At 43.0% G+C, this 17,184-nt stretch overlaps 1 protein-coding gene across 1 annotated transcript; it reads right to left on the bottom strand.

Annotated features, from left to right (window-relative positions):
* Window positions 1-8,049: 8,049 nt before the first annotated feature.
* Window positions 8,050-15,068, bottom strand: LOC123997361 (vascular cell adhesion protein 1-like). Its single transcript, XM_046301501.1, is given in 11 exon segments — window positions 8,050-8,192; window positions 8,492-8,651; window positions 8,654-8,752; window positions 9,371-9,646; window positions 10,018-10,329; window positions 11,299-11,568; window positions 12,606-12,881; window positions 13,119-13,379; window positions 13,606-13,896; window positions 14,243-14,518; window positions 14,881-15,068. Coding segments are annotated over 10 exon segments (2,223 nt in total). The 5' UTR covers window positions 14,924-15,068; the 3' UTR covers window positions 8,050-8,192; window positions 8,492-8,532.
* Between the last annotated feature and the right edge of the window lie 2,116 nt (window positions 15,069-17,184).

Here is a 17,184-nt window from a genome sequence, read left to right as displayed (position 1 = left end):
TGGAGCAGCAGCATGGCCAGGTGGACTGGGGACAGCAAGGAGTTATCATGTCAGGTAGTCCTGAGGCATGGTCCTAGGGCTCAGGTCCTCCGAGAGAGAGAAAGAAAGAGAGAGAGAGAGAATTAGAGAGAGCATACTTAAATTCACACAGGACACCGGATAGGATAGGAGAAGTACTCCAGATATAATCAAGAGGTATAATTTAAAGAGTCTTTATACAGTTCATTTTGAAAGTAATCAGACTCCTTTACTTTTTTCATATTTTGTTACCTTACAGCCTTATTCTAAAATGGATTCAATTGTTTTTTCCCTGATTAATCTACACACATTAACCCATAATTATAACCCCCCCCCCCCCCCCCCCCCAACCAAAAGAAACGGAAATGTCACATTTACATAAGCATTCAGACCCTTTACTCAGTATTTTGCTGAAGCACCTTTGCAGCGATTACAGCCTTGAGTCTTCTTGGGTATTCTCGCATTCTTTTCTGCAAATCCTCTCAAGCCCTGTCAGGTTGGATGGAGAGGGTTGCTGCACAGCTGTTTTCAGGTTTCTCCAGAGATGTTAGATCAGGTTCAAGTCCAGGCTCTGGCTGGGACACTCAAGAACATTCAAAGTCTTGTCCCGAAGTCACTCCTGCGATGTTTTGGCTGTGTGCTTAGGGTCGTTGTCCTGTTGGAAGGTGAACCTTCGCCCCAGTCTGAGCTTTTTATAACGGATCTCTCTGTACTTTGCTCTGTTCATCTTTCCCTCGATCCTGATTAGTATCCCAGTCCCTGTCACTGAAAAACATCCCCAAAGCATGATGCTTCCCCCACCATACTTCACCGTAGGTATGGTGCCAGGTTTCCTCCAAACTTGACACTTGGAATTCAAGCCAAAGAGTTCAATCTTGATTTCATCAGACCAGAGAATCTTGTTTCTCATGGTCTGAGTCCGTTAGGTGCCTTTTGACGAACACCAAGCGGGCTGTATTTGTATTTATTATGGATCCCCATTAGTTCCTGCCAAAGCAGCAGCTGCTCTTCCTGGAATCCAGCAAAATGAAGGCAGTTTATACAATTTTAAAAACATTACAATACATTCACAACACACTGTGTGCCCTCGGGCCCCTACTCCACCACTACCACATATCTACAGTAGTAAGTCCATGTGTATGTATAGTGCGTATGTTATCGTGTGTGTGTGTGTGTGTGTGTGTGTGTGTGTGTGTGTGTGTGTGTGTGTGTGTGTGTGTGTGTGTGTGTGTGTGTGTGTGTGTGTGTGTGTGTGTGTGTGTGTGTGTGTGTGTGTGTGTGTGTGTGTGTGTGTGTGTGTGTGTGTGTGTGTGCACCAATGTTTGTGTTGCTTCACAGTCCCCGCTGTTCCATAAGGTGTTTTTTTAATCTGTTTTTTAAATCTAATTTTACTGCTTGCGTCAGTTACTTGATGTGGAATAGAGTTCCATGTAGTCATGGCTCTATGTAGTACTGAGTGCCTCCCATAATCTGTTTCTGTTCTGGACTGTGAAGAGACCTCTTGTGGCATGTCTTGTGGGTTATGCATGAGGTGTCCGAGCTGTGTGCCAGTAGTTTAGACAGACAGCTCGGTGCATTCAACATGTCAATACCTCTCATAAAAAAAAGTAGCGATGAAGTCAATCTCTCCTCCACTTTCAGCCAGGAGAGATTGACATGCATATTATTAATATTATCTATCTGTGTACATCCATGAGCCAGCCGTGCTGCCCTGTTCTGAGCCAATTGCAATTTTCCTAAGTCCTTTTTTGTGGCACCTGACCACAAGAATGAACAGTAGTCAAGGTGTGACAAAACTAGGGCCTGTAGGACCTGCCTTGTTGATAGTGTTGTTAAGGAGGCAGAGCATCGCTTTATTATATACAGACTTCTCCCCATCTTAGCTACTACTGCATCAATATGTTTTGCCAGTTTACAATCTAGAGTTACTCCAAGCAGTTTAGTCATCTCAATTTGCTCAATCTCCACATTATTTAATACAAGATTTGTCATGTGCCTATTACTGATGAGTGACTTCCGTCTGGCCACTATTCCATTATAACCTGATTGGTGGAGGGCTGCAGAGATGGTTGTCCTTCTGGAGGATTCTCCCATCTCCACAGAGGAAATCTGGAGCTCTGTCAGAGTCATCATCAGGTTCTTGGGAACCTCTCTGACCAAGGCCCTTCTCCCCTGATTGCTCAGTTTGGCTGGGCAGACAGCTCTAGGAAGAGTCTTGGTGGTTCCAAACTTCTTCCATTTAAGAATGATGGAGGTCACTGTGTTATTGGGAATCTTCAATGCTGCTGTCATTCATAAATGACCAGCTCCGACACAATCCTGTCTCGGAGCTCTACGGACAATTCCTTCGACCTCATGGCTTGGTTTTTGCTCTGACATGCACTGCTAACTGTGGGACCTTATATAGACAGGTGTATGCCTTTCCAAATCATGTCCAATAATTGAATTTACCACAGTTGGACTCCAATCAAGTTATATAAACATCTCAAGGAGGAAGATCAAAGGAAACCGGATGCTCCTGAGCTCAATTTCAAGTCTCATAGCAGAGGATCTGTATGGAAATAAGGTATTTCTGTTTTTATTTTTACTACATTTGCAAAAATGTCTAAAAACTTGGTTTCACTTTGTCTTTATGGGGTATTGTGTGTAGAATTTCAAAAAATCAATTGTTGAGTAAGGCTGTAACGTAACGAAGTGTGGAAAATGTCAAGGGGTCTGAATACTTTCCAAATGCACTGTATACGGAATAAAAATGCAACCATTTCAAGGATTTTAGTGAGTTACAGTTCATATAAGGAAAGCAGTTAATTGAAATAAATGTATTAATCGCTAATCTATGGGCATAGGCCCACCCACTTGGGAGCCAGGCCCAGCCAATCAGAATGTGTTCTTCCCCAGACAGAAATACAGGTGGCTGGTCTCAGACGATCCCGCAGATGAAGATGCTGGATGTGGAGCTCCTAGGCTGGCGTGGTTACACTTGGTCTGTGGTTGTGAGGCCGGTTGGAAGTACTACCAAATTCTCTAAAACAACGTTGGATGAGGTTTATGTTAAATAAATGAACAATCAGTTCTCTAGCAACAGCTAGAGAACATTCCTACAGTCAATATGCCAATTGCATGGTATGTCAAAACCTGAGACATCCGTGGCATTGTGTTGTGTGACAAAGCTGCACATTTTAGAGTGGCCTTTTATTGTCCCCAGCACAAGGTGCACCTGTGTAATGACCATTCTGTTTAATCAGCTTCTTGATATGCCACACCTGTCAGGTGGATGGATTATCTCAGCAAAGGAGAAATGCTCACTAACAGGGATGCAAACAAATGTGTGCACATTTGAGAGAAACAAGCTTTTTGTGCATATGGAACATTTTTTGGGATCTTTTATTTCAGCTCATGAAACATGGGAACACTTTACATGATACATGTATATGTTTGTTCAGTATAAATCAAGAGCAGTGTTTTCTACCCCATGAATGTCAACAGAAAATGTATCTCAATGGAGCCGCTTGCAAACACGAACTCATTCCACAGAAGGACTTTGCTGGTTCTTTTCACATTCAGCAACAGCCCTGCATTACTATCCCATACTCTTTGGATCCCAAAATAGGCCTACAGCCAAGGAGCTCCTCTTCACACCTAAAATGGTGCTCCGCTCCAATGGGTCTCTCTACATTTGGAAGACCGCAGTGGCCTGGAGAAACCTTGTCTCTTACTTTGCCACCTCTCTAAGACAGACCTCAATGTTCCATTTGCACCTCCCCTACTCTCTCACACATCTTTGTCCTCTGGGTATTAACAACCCTGACACCCCTCTTTCCTTCTGGAGCCAGGCTTTGGGACTGTTTCCATGGTGACTAGCCATTATGGAGGAAAGGGAAAAGAGAATCAATAGACAATGTGCTGAAGAAAGAAGCTGGGAACATGATACAGGCTTGTTATAGCAGTAACGCTTGGCTCTCATTAATCCGCCCTCGTTTGTTTGCCCTATTAAGCGCATTGAGAACGACTATCAGTGTCTATGGGGGCTCAATATGCGCTTGATTCAAGACGTCAATGGCCAACTTTAAGGACAGAACATGGAAGCTCATGGACACTAATGATGTTGGAACTCAATGATTCACCAGTTTAGTTTTGTGTGACACGTCCCCAGCCTACTAGGGGCTCTATTCAATCTGTATCACTAAAGTGTTACAGATTGCGTGATAGAAATGTAAATGTAAATGTAATTTCCAATTCCGCCAACATGTGCAGCATTTACCCTGAATGCAGTCTCCGCTATAACGCGGGAACATTGCCTTTACGTTGTCAGCACATTTCAATCATGCTGTAAAGCTGAACTGCCGTGATATGGATTGAATAGAGCCCTAGGTATCAGGTACATTTCAGGAAAATAGAGCTCTTTGGCCACACACGCCAGTGGTGGGTGTAGAGTCTAAATGAGAATGCACTGACAGCAACCCCATACCTACTGTAAAATATGGTGGTTGATCTTTGATGTTATGGGGTTATTTTGCTTCCACTAGTCCTGGGGCCCTTGTAGAGGTCAACGGAATCATTAACTTTACTACCAAATACAATAACATTTCAGTCAAAAACCTGGTTGCCTCTGCCAGGAGGCTGAAACTTGGCCGCAAGTGGATCTTCCAGCAACATAATAACCCCAAGCACAAATCAAAATAAATGGTTAATTGGCCGCAAAATCAACATTTTACAATGGCCATCTCAGCCTTCGGACTTGAACCCCATTGAAAACCTGTGGTTTGAATTGAAGAGGGCAGTACATAAGCACAGACTAAGGATATCAAGGATCTGGAAGGATTCTGTATGGAGGAATGGTCTAAGATCCCACCAACTCATAAACGTCTCAGTGCTGTTATCCTCCAAGGTGAGATATTAAAAGATATTGAAAACAGGGGTGTCAATCATTTTGACCCCTGACTTTTTCAGAAAACAAAATATTATTTGTTAAACCAAATCTCTATCTCTGAGTAATTGTATTAGTATATAATAATATAATTATACATTTTTGGAACATACAATATAGCTAAGGTTTTTATCATTTATTTTATACAGTCATTAATGCTTAGCTTTATCAAGGGTGTCAATAATTTCAGACTGTACACTTCTAATGTCCGTTCATTATTGACCCGTGACAATTTTGAAGTAGGTTATCTTGTTGTCTGACTAGCTAGCCAAATGGAATGAATCACAAGGCTGCAAGCCTGTAGCTAGCCAATGCCAGCCGTAGCTAATGGTTTGTCCACATGTTTTTAGTAAACCAAGTGCTTGTCACACCCAACTAGGCCATTGTGATTTTAGTCCCATGACGAAAGTTTCCAGTTAGCTACATCATTGTATTTAAACCAGGGACTTGTGTATCCACCATGATGACACAATGACACTTACACAAGTCCTCTGGATTACATTTGTAACTTTTCTGAATTTAAACTCTTATTGTACTAGTAACCTAACCAAAGGTAGGAACTGTAGGCAAGAGCGTAGCCGAAATGGATTCAATAGGGTTGGTTGTTGGAAAAGTTGAACTAAAAATATTTTTTCCATTAGTTTTCAAATCATTTTTTCTCTCGCGTTAAAATAATTGTTTGCTTTTGATATCATTGTTTTTGTTTAAAATTCTATACATTTTTCATTTTTCTTTCATTGCCAAAAAAACAATTTATAATCATTTGCAGGACGTAACATATCAGACAAAATTGATAACATAATACACAATTTGATGACATAGTACACAACAAATGGGGACCCCTTTTGGCTCGTGAGCACCACTTTCAAAATTACTGGCTGAAATTATACAAGCGTTCAAGAGTGCATCTTTAAGGTGTGAAATTGAACCCATACCTAGGACTCTGAACTGTAAGCCAAGTGGATCTCTTTTCATTAGCTTTTCACTATGTAATTGAGAAACTCAATGTTCCCTGTAATTAAGAATAGATACTATAACTAAAAGAGGTTGAGTTTTTCCCAAAGCTGTGGTCTATTCAGTACATTGGTTAAGACATCGATTTGAGTTTATAGTCAAACCATTTTATTCCCACAACCAGCATGCACAAGGCATATAACCTTGATCAATCTGTTACTAACTTGAATTTCAATGTTTCATATCCACTTGCCCTTCTCCATCTTCACCTTGGATTGCAAGTGGGGAGACAATCACACAAGTGAGGAAAGAGAGTTTCGCTCTAACTAGTCACAGCACCCATAGTACTACTTCCAGGAACTGAAAGTGAACTTCATGCTGAACATGCTGACTCACACAAAAGCCCCCATTAATTCTGGCTTTTTCCACTGCAACAGGAGATCCCAAAACCCAAAGCTACTATTTCAATTAACAGCTTTTAGTTATGGAAATAAATATTTATTAATAATGAAACAAACTTACATTCGAACACAATTCACAGAAAATAGGGAAAAACTTTTCACCTCTTCAATAGTGATTACGAACAGTCATAAACAAAACAAATTAAGTTATATACAGGCTTTGATTTTTTTTTTTTAAACAGCTTTTTAAACACGTACCAAACCGGCTCTCATATCCCATAAAAGTTAAGTAAATGGTGGGGAACAAAAATACCCCACACACATTGCAATCTCTCCACACATACAAACAGTTCTAATAAGGGTAGCCCACATTAGAGACCTAAATAACAGTCAAAACAACGAGGCAAATATGTGTTGCTTTCATACTGTATTACATTACCACAACACTGTCTATTCCTTTCCTTGGGAAACCATAGTGTCGTTTCTGACACACATCTTACTGATATAGTTCAAAGTTCATATATGCAATTTCAATACATTGTATTCACTTTTTTTAAGTTCAATTTCTTATCACTGCTAATTTCATTGTATTGATTTAGTTTGAAGAAACGTAACATATTGCATTCATCCTACTGTTGTGAAACACTTAGACAACAATGGGTTTAAATGGAAGCTGCCAAGAAATTATAAAGGAGCAAATTACAGTGAGATGCAGTTCGATTATTACACCAATTACAGTTTTTTTGCGTAGGTTTCTATAGAAATGGGAACCTAAGGCCCGGCGGATATACACCGTAAAACACAAACATACACACTAAGTCAATGGTTGACACATACACACATATCCAGAAGACCCAACATCCAACCACAAAGGTGCGCCTCTATTTCTTACCCTGTTCTAGTAACTTCCAAAGGTCATAAGGTCTTGTCCCCTGTCCTTTGACTGAGGCCGTGTCTACACTGGACACTTACATGCGACTTCTGCTATCAGAATACAAAGATCGCATTGAAAAGATGGGTCTAGGCGCACAAAAGTTGCTTTGTGGTCTGATTGTGTTCAGATCGAGAGGCACCTTTTCATTATAAAGTTGTATGAAATACATTCCTAGCGTGTGAGGAACATGTTTGCTGGCCTCAAAAATCCTAGCCAACTACCTAATATTTAGACAAATTATTTTTTGTTTGACTAGAGATATGGTAACCCATTTGCAATCCCTTTAGTATTGCTTGTTAGCTTGCTGTCTAGCTACAGAGGTTAGCTGGCTAGTTAGCTAGAGTAGTTAGCCACTGCCATCACTTATTGTGTATTGTCTTATTTAGCCTATTCCACCGTTTGTAGAATGCATACTTGCATTTGAATATAGCGCGGGAAAAGGGTATCTGTGGACACAATGGGGACACAGTAGACACATTTAAATGTAGGTGCAGACGCATGACACGTTCGGAATTCCATGGTCAGAACTCTATGATTAGAATACTAAAGCTGCATGAACTGTCAAGACTAGACACGGCCAAAGGCCTGGACACGTGACAATGGGCAAGCTTCTCGTCTGTACCCTCTCAGGCCAGGAGTTCACTCCAGGTGAGTCTGTCCCTTGGTATGTCTTTACATCAGGAGTGTTAAAGTCATTTTGCCTGAAGAACCATTTTTAGACAGTACATGTTCATGTTGGTAGCACAAGTGGGGGCCGCAATCTGGCTCCCGGGCCACAGGTTTTAGACTCCTCTAGTCTATGCAGTGCCGGGCTTACACTTGGCCAGCTCATAGGAGCCCTTCCTCCTGGCTCTCCTAAGATTGTCCAGGACTAGGACTGTGGTGGTCACCATCATTCCCACGCAGACAGCAGGAATGACTATCTGGTTCCAGTCAGGTGAAGGACTGGAATGCTTCTCTGTAGGCAAAGGGAAGATGGGAAGAACAGGGAGATAGTGAGGACGAGGCATATTGGCCAAAAATGGCATTTTATGTTTTCACAGCTTTCGAGTCCTCTCAAATGACACCGGTGTTTGTTATGGGTGGATGGAATTTTCTTGACTTTTTAAAGCTTCACTGTTCTCAAATTCCACTGTTGTTTGTTTTGGGGAAAAAGCGATATCTCCGTTCTCCCTGTTTCCAATTTCTCAGTTGAACGTGGGGTTCAAAGCTGTGAAGGGAAATAAAGAGCTCTCTACACTAAACCATTTCACTCACCCATGACGTTAATGCTGAAGATCTTAGTCTCGTAGCCCAGGTCATTGGTCACATTCACCTGGTATAGGCCTGTATCTTTGGGCGTAAGGTTCACCAGCAGGAAGTTCCCATCCGGGGAGTAGAGCTCTGTGCCATTGTCCAGTTTTCTCAAAACCACCACAGGTGGGGGGAAGCTAACAGAGCGACAGCATACGGTGACATTTTGGCCCTCCTGAACCTCAGTGGACGGATAGACCAAGACTGTTGTATTCCTAGGAGGTGCTGGACAAAAGTCAAATAGAACACACCTGAACACTGAGGGAAGACAATGCCTTGAGAAAACAAATTTAAAACAAACATGAATATGGTGCAGTGCAGTTATAGTGCAAAATACTATAAGACATCCAGTCTTTTGGCAGTTTACAACACAACATAACATTACCGTCCGCTATAAAGTGGATAGCTGAGCAAAATGTGTGAAATTACTGACAGCAATGTGTGAAATGTCAATGAGACAAGATCTATAGAACCATTATCTAGAATTACGTTATGTCATTTCATGTTGTTGAGTTCCTGTGCAGTGTTAAGTGTCATATGAGTGTCTTGTGGCATGGTGTGACAACACTACAGCCGATGGCTAACTTAAACATCATGTTCTTAGATACCGACAGCTGTGACATGACAAGGAAAAGGCCACGCTCCAACCCACGAGAGCAAACAATACTAAACAGGAAGTGAAAACAAAAAGGTCTGTCGGCGTAGAGAACAGTAACCTAAATTAAAGAACCAAAAAAAAACGAACTGGGGTTTGGGAAAGTTTCTTGTTGTTGCCAGTACAAATGCATGGTAGTGAAATAAAAGAAGAATGTGGTGTGTGCGTGCCGGAAGCCAGGCACCCACCTTTAACTGTAACGTGTGTGCTAGCTTTCTGGCTGCCGTGCTCATTGAAGGCCTCACACTGGTAGAGAGCAGAGTCTGCTAGCAGGGCAGAGGAGAGGGTGAAGGAGGTGGAGGAGCCGTTGTGGGACTGGAGTTTTACATCCTGGTCCTCAGAGAGTCTCCTCAGCACCATCCATCCCACTGGAGCGCCATCCGACAGGCAGGACACTGTCACGCTCTCCCCTTCCTTCACCTCACTGGCTGGGCTCACTGTGATGGTGGTTCTCCTGGGGGCATCTGCACAGCAAACATCAGACTCAGTTTAGGTTTATAAAAACACATATAGGTTATAAGGCTTCCGAAACCCGCACGACACAACCACCATTAACACCTCAAGGACTGAAGTTCGGCATGACAGATTCCCTAAATTGAAAGCTCCAAGGGCAGTGTGTGGACACCCCAGGGTAAATACAAGTGATTTAAGCAATCAACTGTTCATGGTCCTCCATTCAGAACACAATGAGTGGACCAGGTATGTTATGATGCTGGGGTGGAACAAAGGCCTGCACCACCTAGCGGCTCTCGAGGACCATCAAGAAACGTATCCACCCAATGGCCAAGGGCATCAACAATTCATGATTTGAGCTAGACTCTGTACAACCACTTACAGTGGAGCTCCAGTACAGTCGCCGCTTTCCTCTCTCTCCGACTTTGATGGACCACGTCCATCTGAAGACCGACTCTGCAGGTGATCCGTCTCCCCTGGTCCTCCGGTTCCACCGAAAAAGACAACATTGACGTCACATTCTGGAGCTCACTGGAGTACCGACCCACGCCGGAGTGCAGCTCCGTTTCCCCATCGAGCCATTGAATCTGCACGTGACTGGCTGGGTAGACATCGGCTACAGAACAATATAAGGTGGCCTCCCCGTCTTCCAGAAAGGGTCCCGGGTTCTCGATGATAGGGTCCGAGGGGAAAGCTGGGGGAGGAGAGAGAAATGTGTAGATGAAAATATCAACACGGGGCTAAAAGCACACGAGACCAGATAGCGCTGTGAGCGAGTTAGTCTGCCATGTTAAAGGGTAGACTCTTCACTTTGGAGGTTTAAAGATGCTATTAAGGGTGTTTCAGATTGTGACGTGCTGATATGGGGAACTGACACATTTCCATTGGATAGCAGATTTTTTAAAAGACTGCGAGTAAGGAAGGCATTAATCAGCACAATTTGTGGAAGAGCCCTTTCCATAGAATCATGTGAGTCAGGGGCTTAGAACGCACTAACGCTTATCCCCACTTTAATACAATGACAACACTTCCGCGAATCTCGACATTTCACCAACGGGAAATTTGAGAAGTCTTCAGTGACCCTGGAGTACTTTTATCATTATTCACTTTATGTAATCTCTCTCCCACATTGAACCAGACTACTGATACCAGTGCATTCCGGCAAAAAAAAACTAACTGGACTTCTGCCCATGTTGTGTGGGAGAGCAGCATGGTTTCGAGTGATCATTCAGGCTTTAAGTCTTAAGTTTGGTTTCATAAGAGGATGCTTGTTCTTCCAACCTCCTACAAAGGGTCACTGTACTCTTTCCAAGTCAGTGAAGTGAACCTAGGCATTACCCCACACCGAGCAAAACAGTTGCTATATCTACATAAACCTTTAGAATGTATTGTGCCACGCCTTGGTACCACTGAACAAGTGTCAGGCAAATTACAAAACAATCCCAATTAACTTTATTTTCATCTGGACATTTCCAAACAAAATGTAATAAATTATATCAAACTGGCATTGGACTTATGTAAAAAGTGGCCAATGACAAGCCCATTTATTTGATTTATTTCTAAGCCCATTTCTTTCTTCCTTCTCATAACATACAAACTCAAAGTAAATACATTGAACTAAACAAAGCCAAGTCATCTTTCTCAAGAAGTATAGTATACCCACAGAAGACCTTGACCTCTGCTTGCTTGGACTTGATGACAGAGCCACACTTGGCCTCACAGGTGTAGGCTTGCTCGTGGGCCAGCCCAAGTGGGCCCAGGTGGAGCTGGGAGAGGGAGTCCTGGTTGCGTGCGCGGCTGTGGACGGGCATGTCCAGCATGCTCCTCCAGGAGAAGGCTGGCTGGGGACAGCCCGAAGCCAGGCAGGAGAGCACCAGTTTGGATCCCATCTCAGCCATCACCCCCGATACCATCTCCACCTCCAGGGGATACGCTGAGAGAAAAGAGCCACCGGAGAAAGGATAGATGACTCCTCTGCTCAATTCAGTTGAATAGAAATCAAGTTCAATTGGATTCTGCGCCATTTCAGTTCAATTCAGTTCAGTTAATTCAATTCAATTAAAACCAATTCACTATCCGGCAAGAAAATCTCTTAGTGAAATCAAATCTAGCCACAACTTAATCCACAACAGAAAAAAAACAAAGCAAACATAAGAGTATATTAAAAAGAGTCAAGCTACATCACAAAGGCAGGTAAACATTATAGAAATCGGTAAAACAATGAACATTTAGCCAGAGCCATCTACTCCACATGATCATGATCATTATTATAATCTTTATCATCGACTACTTCATACCGGTAATGGTTTTAATTATTACTCTGAGTATCTCCTGTATTCAAACCCACTCATGTCATTGAACCCGGAGGTGGAAAACACATGCACGGAGTAAAAATAACAGCAATCCACATTGGAGTCCCTTGAACGTCTGTATGCATGTGAACAGAACATTGACTATTTCTGTTATCTGGGGTGTCACTTTTATAGGGCTCTTGTACATAGAAGAGGCTTGGTGACTCAATGGCTTGGTGACTCAACACTCAGTTTGCTCTCCCCAGGGAAATTGGGTTTCAGTGCGTTGACTAAGACAAATTTCCACCTTTTCTTCAGGACATGTCTCTTACATGATTTACCTGAACATTGTTGTAGTTCAACTGAAGGAGTATTTTTGCAGCACAACAGTACAGCTTCAGGTTACACTTTACATTTAAATGTATTATGTGGTACATGGGTGTAATTAGGCCTACATGTAATAAACTCTAACTATACTGGCAACTATTTTGAAACATCATTTTTCCAGTTTCCATGATTAGAATCCAGCCATTGTTTCATGTACAACGCTACAATTATGTAATTATAATTTGGTTACCAAAGTCGTTACAATAACTACTGCACAAAGCCTAAGGTCAACTTATGATTTCGCCAGAATCCACCCTGTTACACAAATATACATTTTTTTTTTAAATCTCACCTTCAACGGAGAGCAAGGTGCTGACTTTCTGGCTGCCGTGCTCATTGAAGGCCTCGCACTGGTAGAGAGCAGAGTCTGCTAGCAGGGCAGAGGAGAGGGTGAAGGAGGTGGAGGAGCCGTTGCTGGACTGAAGAGCTACATCCTGGTCCTCAGAGAGTCTCCTCAGCACCATCCGTCTCACCGGAGCTCCGTCTGACAGGCAGGACACCGTCACGTTCTCCCCTTCTTTCACCTTACTGGCTGGGCTTACTTTGATGGAGGTGTTTGTTGGGGGAGCTACCAGAGGGGAAGGTCATCAAGGATACATAACATAAGACAGAAGTTTAGCTCCCTAATTAAGAGGTTGTTTTAATGAGATTGCCCCCCCCCCAACAGACTTTTTAGACAAAGCTATAAAGATGATTCCTTACTATTACACTATCATAGAGTGACACCAAACAGAACTTATCCAAAATACAAGACCAAGGAGAAATTCATTTTCATTTTTAGAAATTCAGGTAGTTATTATACTACCTTCAACAATGACGTTCATGCTGGCTGTGCTGTTTCCAATGGTGTTGCTTGCCACACACTCATATTGACCAGAATCCACCAGTGTCATCTCTGTAAGGACAAGCTCCTCGCTCTGCCCTACTATGACAGCCTGTCCGTGCGGACCAATGGCCTTCCACTGTATCTCTGGTCTGGGGTTCCCTTCAGCATGGCACATCAATGTGGGACTGGAGCCAACTCTCACAACAGTCAATTCAGATATTGACGTAATCTGTGGTGCATCTGAAAACAAAAAATATATGAATGATGTTGTTGTTGTTGTTGTAGGCCTCAATTGTGAACTATGGATGACATTTGGTCGTTGCAGAATAACTGCCTAAACAACACTGACTTTAAGATCTAGTGCTTATATGGGTAATTTGATATTAATCATATAACGTCAACCATGCTTCAATCTATCACTAGCAACTTCCCTTTGCCTAACAGTTACGCTGCAGTAGTAACTTACAAAGCACTGTGAGAGAAACAGAGGTTTCCTTGGTCTTCTCATCATCAGGCACACCCTCCTGATCGTGAGTGGCTCTGCATGTGATGCTCGCCTGTTTGTCCTCGTGGGTGGGCGTGAACGTGTAGGTGGACACAACAGACTCTGCATCTGTCTGGAGCACGCTGTCTCCTCGCAGCCACTCAAGCCTCAGGTGCTCTGCAGGATAAGCATCCGTCACCTCACATGTCAAAGTGTTGGTCTGGCCCAAGAGAAGTCGGTCATGGCCTGATATGACAGGGGCCTCTGGAAATGCTGGAATATCAAATCGCGATCTTATTGCATGCAGCTGCACGTGTTTGAAATTCAAATTCAAAGGCCTACTTTAAGCATGTACATTTAAAACTGATTCAACTGGACTGATTTAATTCAGTAAATACTTTACAATACACTGCATAATTATTAAAGCATTGATAAACTATTTATGAATAAATTAGAATTTCATGTATAAGCATTTAAGCATGATAAGCATTACAATTCATAAGCATTCAGAATATTTATAACAATGAATAAAGAACCTATAAGCATGTATTATACATTTCTATTGGCTTATAACAATGGCTGATGATGGCTTATTCTGAATTAAGTTGATTGGACGTACAGTATACTTTGACAACCGCACGCTGTTGTTTGGTCGATTCTCCGCAACTGCCTTTGCAGAGAAGTGTGTCATCGTGTGCTGTCGCCACAGGGTCAAAGACCGCCACTGATTCCGACCCGGAGGTGTGTATTTTCGCAAACACTGGCTTGTCCTCCAGCAAAGCCCAGGAGATGGTAACCTTTTCATTGCAATCCTTCACCGAGCATTGCAGCTCATGCCTATCACCGACTTTCAAAAGCGCATTCTTTGGTTTCAGCTCCATATGAAATGCAAATGCTGAAATGCAAAAAATAACAATGAATTAGAATTCACATTCATGATTACTGACATATTTCAAAACTATAAAGTAGGGTAAGGAAACTTCATGATAATTTCTTTCTTTTTTAAATTCAATTTGAATTCTAGGTTATAAGCCTATTAGTAAACTATCATATTTCGCCAACTAAGGCTGCATTTAAATATGCACATATCGTTAAGTAGAATACTGACATTTTCAGATGAGTTTCCATCCCAAGGCTACCCACAATCCTATTAAAATGCCATAAACTGCCACACAGTAGGCTACCTACAGTACATAGTTTGAAGGCATGTCACATTGATTGTGAAGTGTTAATGATAAAAATAGAATCACTGCTTACCTGTTACTGGTAGTATCAATACCCATAACAGAATGAGATACATTTTTGTGATAGGCCGAATAAAAAAAATGTAAGGAACTGATTTGAGCTAGGCTGTAACTTCCCTTAGTCCTGCTATGCTGTGTGGGGATGATGGGTCTGGTCAGCCCAGAGTCTGTGGATTTATCATTTGGAATAGGGAGGGATACCAACAGGGTAAAAAAAAAATGTAACACACCCCCTTACAATTCCAAGTATGTCACAGAGGAAGTACCCCACTCCTGGCCTCTCATTGCATGGCCTTTAGTCAGTCTCTCTCTCCTGTGGTTGTGAATAACAACCCCCTCTGCTGGTTTAAATCAAACTCAAGATGGTTTCCTTTGAAAAAAGTCCAATGCAGCAGTTGTAATCTCAATATCTGAATCATTTCTGGGTAACAATTAAGTGCCTTACTGTGATTAGTTTCAAGAAAAAAATTGTCGAATAGAAACAAATATTGCTTCTTATAAAAGAGCAATTTCTCAAAACAAATTCTAGGACTGTCTGGGAGTGTTCTGAGTGGGGAGGGGGAAACTGAAAAGTAGCTGTTATTGGCAGAGAGGTTTGTTAATTAGTTAATTAGTTCATATTGGTCTGTTAACCTTTTTACCACATGGTGACGTCACCGTGAAAGGACAAACATCTATTCCACCACAACAGGCTGAAATTTCAGACTGCCTTTTCAAACAGCTCTTACACTTAAAGGGGCATTATCATCCTTTTCTGAATTTACTAGTGCTATTCCAACCTCATAGTGTGGAAATATATAGAGTTGAACTCGGAAGTTTACATACACCTTAGCCAAATACATTTAAACTCAGTTTTTCACAATTCCTGACATTTAATCCTAGTAAAAATTCCTTGTTTTAGGTCACATTGGGTCAGAAGTTTACATACATGTCACGCCTTGGTCATAGTATTTTGTGTTTTCGTTATATTTTGGTCAGGCCAGGGTGTGACATGGGTTTATTTTGTTGTGTTTCGTATTGGGGTTTTGTAGGCATTGGGATTGCGGCTGAGTAGGGGTGTAGCATAGGTTTGGCTGCTTGAGGCGGTTCTCAATCAGAGTCAGGTGATTTTCGTTGTCTCTGATTGGGAACCATATTTAGGTAGCCTGGGTTTCACTGTGTTTTTGGTGGGTGATTGTTCCTGTCTCTGTGTTAGTTATTCACCAGACAGGCTGTATAGGTTTTCACGTTCCGTTTGTTGTTTTGTATATTTATAAGTTATTTCATGTATCGCTATTCTACATTAAAGAACATGAGTAACCACCACGCTGCATTTTGGTCCGACTCTCCTTCAACAGACGAACGCCGTTACAGAATCACCCACCACACCCGGACCGAGCGGCGTGGTAACAGGCAGTGACAGCAGGAGCAGCGAAGGGAGGACATTATGGACAGCAGAAGTATGGAGTATACGACGTGGGAGGAAATAGACAGGTGGGCGGTCGACCCAGAGAGAGTGCCGGAGCCCGCCTGGGATTCGCTGGAGCAGTGCGAAGAGGGCTATAGGAGAATGGAGTCGAAGAGAAAGACACGGCGGCGCAGAAAGAAACCCGAAAGTCAGCCCCAAAAATGTATTGGGGGGGGGGCTCAGGGAGAGTGGCAGAGTCAGGAGTCAGACCTGAGCCAACTCTCCCTGTTAATCTTGAGGAGCAGCGATCAAAGGACTTCTGGACTTGGGAGGAGATATTGGATGGAAAAGGACCCTGGGCTCAGCCTGGAGAATATTGCCGTCCCAAGGAAGAACTGGAGGCAAAAAAAACGGAGAGGCGCTGGTATGAGGAGGCAGCACGGTGACGCGGATGGAAGCCTGAGAGTCAGCCCCAAAAATGTATTGGGGGGAGCTTACATGGAGTATGGCTATGCCAGGTAGGAGACCTGCGCAAACTCCCTGTGCTTACCGGGGGGGCTAGAGAGACCGGGCAGGCACTGTGTTATGTTATGGAGCGCACGGTGTTTCCAGTGCGGGTGCATAGCCCAGTGCGGTTCATACCAACTCTTCGTATTGGCCGGGCTAGAGTGGGCATCGAGCCAGGTAAGGTTGGGCAGGCTCGGTGCTCAAGAGCTCCAGTGCGCATGCACGGTCCGGTCTATCCTGTGCCACCTTCACACACCAGTCCTCCGGTGGCAGCTCCCCGCACCAGGCTTCCTGTGCGTGATCCTCGATCCAGTACCACCAGTTCCAGCACCACGCACCAGGCCTTCAGTGTGCCTCGCCTGTTCAGCACAGCCAGCGTTTTCCTCGTCTCCTGCGCTGTCGGAGTCTCCCGCCTGTTCAGCG

The sequence above is a fragment of the Oncorhynchus gorbuscha genome, linkage group LG15 (genome assembly GCF_021184085.1).
Source record: "Oncorhynchus gorbuscha isolate QuinsamMale2020 ecotype Even-year linkage group LG15, OgorEven_v1.0, whole genome shotgun sequence".
NCBI classification, from domain to species: domain Eukaryota; kingdom Metazoa; phylum Chordata; class Actinopteri; order Salmoniformes; family Salmonidae; genus Oncorhynchus; species Oncorhynchus gorbuscha.
The sequence above is the reverse complement of the archived record's forward strand: the minus strand, read 5'-3'. Positions and strand labels throughout refer to the sequence as shown.